The sequence below is a fragment of the Brassica napus genome, chromosome C2, assembly GCF_020379485.1.
Source record: "Brassica napus cultivar Da-Ae chromosome C2, Da-Ae, whole genome shotgun sequence".
Classification (NCBI taxonomy): domain Eukaryota; kingdom Viridiplantae; phylum Streptophyta; class Magnoliopsida; order Brassicales; family Brassicaceae; genus Brassica; species Brassica napus.
Genome location: NC_063445.1, coordinates 24,455,229 through 24,462,209, shown reverse-complemented (window position 1 = coordinate 24,462,209; position 6,981 = coordinate 24,455,229). Strand labels below are relative to the sequence as shown.

General features: G+C 31.2%; 1 protein-coding gene across 1 annotated transcript; it reads right to left on the bottom strand.

The window, feature by feature from the left end:
* On the bottom strand, positions 1-4,261 carry LOC106379414 (transcription factor MYB122-like). The gene is made up of 3 exons (XM_013819372.3): positions 2,698-4,261; positions 2,337-2,466; positions 1-1,959 (listed from the first exon to the last, which is right to left on the bottom strand). The coding sequence occupies exons 1-3, from the start codon at positions 2,828-2,830 to the stop codon at positions 1,299-1,301; spliced, it is 924 nt and encodes a 307-aa protein (XP_013674826.1). The 5' UTR covers positions 2,831-4,261; the 3' UTR covers positions 1-1,298.
* Positions 4,262-6,981: the final 2,720 nt, after the last annotated feature.

Genomic DNA, 6,981 nt, shown 5'->3' with positions numbered 1-6,981 from the left:
CCCTAGTTCAAATTATATTACGAGACAATTATCAGATGAGACACACTTTCTTTTGTCAAAAAAACTCTTATGACCCTAAACTAAAGAAAACATATCTCCTCTTCTTATTTAATTTATTATTTTTCTTATTCTACTTTAAGTTTATATTTACTTTTATTTCGAGTTCTAAAATATATTAAACAAAAATAATTATCATAATAAACTATATATAAAATTCTCTATCTTTTAAGATCCATTTTCATATATATTAATGTGTAAACAAAAATAAATGTGGACGTGGACACCAAAGCAAGGATAACAGAATTATAAATTAGTTGTGGACATTGACTTCTTAACAGAATTATAAACTAGTTGTGGACATGGACAATATTCCTTCGATTTCATTCATCATCTCGGGATCTAAATTCAACTCTAATCAAATTTACATCGATCCACATCACGACAAAGCGCAAATTCCTTAGATCGGAAATCTCTGACCTGTAAGATCTATTGCTCTCCGACATAAGGTAGACGCTTCTTCGATTCTTCTCCGCTCATACTCACAATATCATCTCTTTCTCATCTTGATTGAAGTTTAATTGCATATAATTTATCAATTAGATTGAAGAAGCCAAGTGCTTGTGTTGGAGATAACATAGTCCGTGTCCACATTTTATGGTATAATTTTAGTAACATGAGACCATGTCCACATATTATTGTATAGTTTTATGGAATCAAAACAGAGAGTTTGTCCACATTATCTACTATAAACACATTAACATTACATGTCAACACATTACTCATCACTCATCCACACATCACCCGTCCACAAATCACCCAACCACTCATCACCCATCACTCGTCCCCAAATCACCCATCCACAATTGTTATTTCCATTAAGGGCAAAATTATCCACAATCTGTCGCTGACCCACAACAAAATATGTCACATGTCAGAAGTGTATCTGGGAGTAATAGAAAGTCAAAAAGTGTTCCTTAGTGTAATCTAACTCTTTCGTTAATCAGTGTTTGAATGTCTCTTCCGTTTCAGACATACCATGCATTTGACATTAGTTTTATCAATTCGTAGCTTCCTAGTTCCTACCAATCGAACAACATCACTATAAGCCAGAAAACCACACAAACTTAAAAAAACACAGCAAAATCAATTATGATTGATTTTACATGCCAAACTCAATTTTCATCATCATCATTATAAATGTATTAAAATCTTGACATTTATGTTTAATTTATCCAAAATAGTTGTCAATCCCTTCAAAGGAGACATCAACTTCACTGATCGGTGTCACACGACTATCACTAAACGTAGTCCTCTTGAAGAATCCTTGTAAGTTCCCTCATGAACGAAGTATTCTCCAAACAAGATTCATCCAACATCAAGAAATCTACATCATCATGAGATACAACATCATTCAAAAATCTTGATGAAAATGTGGTCATATCTTCTAAGTCATCGAAGATATGGTCGTATACTGAGGGGTCAGAGGTGTCGCTAGAGAACGTGGACGAGGACAAAGATGTTGCATCGAGGACCATGTTTTCATTAATGAGGAGATTTGAAGAGTTTGGTGTGGAGAAAGAACTCGATGACTTTTCACATTCAGAAGCACTTGTAGTAGGAGTAGTGTGACTAGTAAATGGGGCACCACTTCCATTAATAATATCAGACAGAACACTGTGGTTGATTCTCTTACCAAATCTGTTTGCTACTCTGTTCAAGAACCGAGCTGATAATGATCCTAACGCATTATTCTTGTTTGACTTCTGATCATCATCATCCTGATGAACGCTGCTTTTATCCGGTGGTGTCTCGGTATGGTCAGATGATTTACCATTAAGTGATTTGTGGGTCAACGGATCGATACCTTTCTTGACCAGACGTTTCTTGATGTGAGTGTTCCAGTGGTTCTTGATCTCGTTATCTGTTCTTCCTGGTAATCTACGAGCTATCGCCGACCATCTGATCAACAAAGCATTATTTATTACCAAGTGATACCAAATCGCCACTATAATAGCGTGGCGGTGATGGAAACACACAATGTTTTATGAGTATTGATATGGGGATAATTTGTTTTATTTCATTTTTGTTCACCTTTACACGAACTAAATTATGATGTTCAATGTTTTTAATTTTATAACAATGATATAATGTGTTTGGTTTAGGTATTTGCTTTTATAGTTTTTAACTGACATATATTTTAATTTGACAAATTCAAATATGATATGATATCATAAACAACTATGTAGAGAATCATTTAATGAATATAAGGAAGGCAAATACCGAAACAATCGAGTCAAGTTTGATGCAAATGTAATATTCTATACTTATTAACTTACTTGTTGCCATGAATGGCATGGAGTCTAATGATGGAATCTTGCTCCTCTTCGCTAAACTCACCACGCTTAATGTCAGGTCTAAGGTAATTGGCCCATCTCAGTCTGCAGCTTTTGCCACATCTTCTGAGACCTATAATTTTGTTATGATTGAAAGCACTAAACGTTAATAAAACAGTAATGCAAAGAAAAGCTCCAAACTGGCGGAACAAAAAAAAAGAGAGGAAAAGTATGCACAAGCTGAGTTGTTATGATCAGTTATTCAACTAATCCTCAATCTTTGTTTTTATTTTTATCTTTTACTTGCATATGAACTCATTTTGTTGACGAAGAAATTTGAAGTTTTGAAAATAAAAAGGTATACCAGCTTTATCAGGAAGGGTTCGCCAGCCTCCTTCACCGTGAAGTTGGACGTAGGCGATGAGCTTATGGTCTTCTTCTTGAGTCCATGCTCCTTTCTTCAGCCCTTCCGCTCTGCAACACGGTGTCCGTACCATTCTTGAATCTTGATTCGTGATTGTAATAACTGAAGTTAGAGAGAGAGAGAGAGAGAGAGAGAGAGAGAGAGAGAGAGAGAGAGAGAGAGATTAACGTGTTGTGGTTTTGTGTTGGATCATACGAAGGAAGGACTTGATCTTTTGATGAGAACAGTAAGGCATCGATAGATACGTCTTATCGACATCTCGTTCTTGCTCGAGACTCTCTATTTCTTTTTTTCATAATATTTGATATATTGTTCTAAAAAATTGATATAATTTCGTATTTTGAGATGAAAAACATAGAGAGAAGAGAGAGCTTTGTTTGTTTTCACTGGCTGGCTAAGGCAAGTGAGAAATTTGTGGAAGGAGCAGAGAGCTTTATATTGTGTATGCGTGCATGGATCATGTGCAGCCGACGGCATCGTTTCTCAGTGTTTGCCACATAGATTTTAAATTCTATTGATTATAGATATTACTTTTTATTAAAGGTGTAGAATTTTTCAGTGGAAAAGATTGAGATGGAGGTTCTTGTACGTATCTTATTTTCCTAGCCAATTCTTTCTGTCTTTTTTTCATAGCCTTTCCAAATTATAGTAACAATATTGTCACTGGTGGAGCCAGAAAACTATTATACAAAGAGAGAAGATATATGAAATCACATTAACCATATAATAAAATCTAGATTTTTTCTTAGATATTATCATTTTAAACTTTAAAACAACTATAAATTACAAAATTATTAAAAGTCTCGTATTAAAAAATCTGTGATCAATTGTTTAAAATTTTTATTATAACAAGATCAAAATGATCATAGAACCATATGAAAATAAATGAAGTTTTATTTGATATAGTCAGATTACACACACGCACATATATATATAAAAGATGAGTGATACATTAAATTTGAATCTTTGTCACTGTCAAGTTAATAGTAGTAATTGTAATATTTTAGATTCAATTTCAGAGGACTAATTTACACTTTACTTATATGATATCAATGTCAAGCTAAAACAATTTGGTGAATTTAAACTAAGATTGCGTAAAGAACAAATAACAGGTTTGATTGGTGGTTCTCCGATGATTAAGATGCTAGCCTAGGATTTTTTCATCGGGTGTCAAACAATTGTGAGCCAAACAATTATTCAAGTTCAATAAAAAAAGCAAGTTTGGAACTCGGAACACTACAAGTAAATCAGCGCACTCTCGAGGAGCTTCACCTTTTGTAGATCGATCTCAATACCTAAACTCTCATCTGGACTGAGATGCGATAACAAACATTAGGAATCAAGTCTGATCTATTCAAAATACACCCTAACATCTACTCTCGTTGGTTATGGATGCAATACTCATTCAAGTTATGTCTAGCAGCCTATTACACTTTTGATGAATAAGTTAACCAAGGGTCATGAACTAAGTGATCAGTTTAATGCAAGCTTTAATCACAACAATGAATAAAGACAATCGATTTATAACTTATTTATGTTTAGTTCACGTATCTAACACCCTAACACCCTAGACTAAGCAAGATGAATACTCAGCCATAACACAAGAAAACACGAAGATTAAATCTGAATAATACAATAATACGATTGCAAAAGATAATAGAGTTAGAGTTCATGATGGTTTTTCTTTAATAGAAAAATATATTATTTTTAGACCGAACTGATGAATATATATTAGACATCCATTTATATTTCGAGTTTGTACTTATATTCTATAAAAGTTTGATATATTAGATTTGAACACTAACCTGTGAATAGAGTTTGCCAGTGACTTTCTTCAAAATTTTGGTTCTTAGATATGTATCTCGAATTGAACTATTTTTTTTTACAGATGTCCATCTTTTTGTTTCAAATTAACACTTATGTAATTCAGAGAAGAAATTAAAAAAAAAACAAAACTCATATCAGTGAAACATAAACGAGAAGGAAAGCAAAATTTTATAGAGGTAGAAAATGAAATCACTTATGGAGAGTCAATAGTAAACAAATCGAGAGTAGAAAACCTAATCTTCTTTCGTCATTTTACAATCGATGTTGTCTATCTGGTTTTGGTGATTTGTGTCAGTCGCAAAACTTAAATTCATTTTGTGCATATGAAGTCTTAAAATAATTAACGTGAGTTGTAGTACGTTAACTATTCAACAACGATGATACATTTAAGAGACCAACATTTGTATTCGTCATTTTACAATCGATAAAGATTATAGTGTTGCAAAATGTTATAACCATTTAATGAATAAATATTAGTATAAAATTTTACTCTGCGCATGCACCCGGGTTATCTTCTAGTAGGTTGGTAATATGAAAACTTCTCTCGTTTAAAACATAAATTATTTTTTAATTTCTTAGATAAATTTCAATTTTATTACAAACTATGAAAAAAATTATATTTACAGTCTATTTTCTAATTAGTTGAATTAATTCTAATTTATATTTTAGTGTTATTTTGAAGTTAAATAATTTCTTTTAAAATATTTGTATTTCACCAAAAACATCTTACGTTTTAGAAGAGAGACAGAGACTAGTCTTCTACTCTTCTGAATCCAAACTTTGAGAATCATTGGACAAATAAAAATAGGAACATCAAATATTTGTACCTTTTTATATGTCACAACTCTTATATAATTTACTATTTTCTATACGTGGTTTGAGATACAGTATTAGAAAAAAATTATATGAGACCGGTGGATATGTACTATTCAGCATGTGGCTGCTGCAAACTTTTATAAAGACTAGGACTAAGTATTTTATCCGCTAAATTTAATTTCATCCAATATTTTTTCGACTCAGTTTAAAAAAAATGAATATTCACAAATTTTTGAAACAAATCAAATACTAAAACCAATTATCTGTTTAAAGCAAAATAAATCACAAATAATAAAATTATAGAAAGCATATATTCGCTTGGCTTCGCTCTGCTCTGACAGATATATAAAGTACATATATATCTAAATTAAATGTAGAGTTTTAAATATAAAAACTTATGACCAAAAATCTTATATAATTATTATTCTAACATATGATTTGATAAAATTTATTCACATTATTCTTTATAAAACTATTAAATAAATAAAAAAACTCCATGACAACTATAACTTTTGTTTAAGTTTTGTCTTTCTATATTTTTAACTAATTTCAAAATTTAAAAAACATATAACTTCACTACTTTTGATTTTAGGTTATATATCATGCAAATATTGTTTTAAGAACAAATTTCTATCATATTTTTCTAGATTATTTGTACTAAGAAAATCTGATAAAATATCTGTAATTATTTGTAATATCCACATAATATCTATAAATTTTCAAACATCAGGTTTTTCGGAATCTGTATTTTCAGAAGAAAAAAATTGAAAAAATAGATATCTATAAAATACAAATCAAATCACAAATACTTAAGAATTTGATTGTATAAAATACAAATCAAATCACAAATACTTAAAGAATTTGATTGTATTTGTTCTGCTCCACCCCTCACTTCTACCATAAATAATAAAAGCGGACCCTCTGAGTTTAGTGATCCGAATGAACAGTCAGTCAACACATCAAATGTATTATAGTACTCTTGCATATTTTATTTTGGTTGAATATTCTCATCAGTCTTTAGATACTTTCCAGACAAATAAATATCCACTAGTCCCAAAAGTTAGCAAAAATAAATAAATATCAACTAGTTGTGCTCAAATTTTGGCCAAAGTCATAGCTTACCACGGCCTGATGTCTCACGAATCGTGGAGAAAATAAACTTACCTCGAGATATGCAGAGCAAAAAAGCCAAACAAGTACGTGTACTAAAAGTTCCTTGTCACAATAAAATCAACTGTAAAAGATGGAGTGCGAGAGACTTTTCTATACTGACCGAATTGAGAATCAAAACCATTATACTTTTAAAAAAATCATTACACGACTGACAAAATAAGAAATACAAAACGGCTTAAGAAAATAGTTGGCGGTCTGGACTGGTTATACAAATCTTGAAAATTCGAGGAAAGTGGTAAATCTACTTATAAAGTCTACTTCGTTGCAATTTTTAAGAAACTACTAACCTACAAACTTTGTCTTAAAAACAATGGACCTGGACAAGTACGTATAATTATATCGATATCCATGGGATGAAAACAATAAGGAAATCATAAAATATAGTTAAATCAGTTTCTGCTTTAGAAA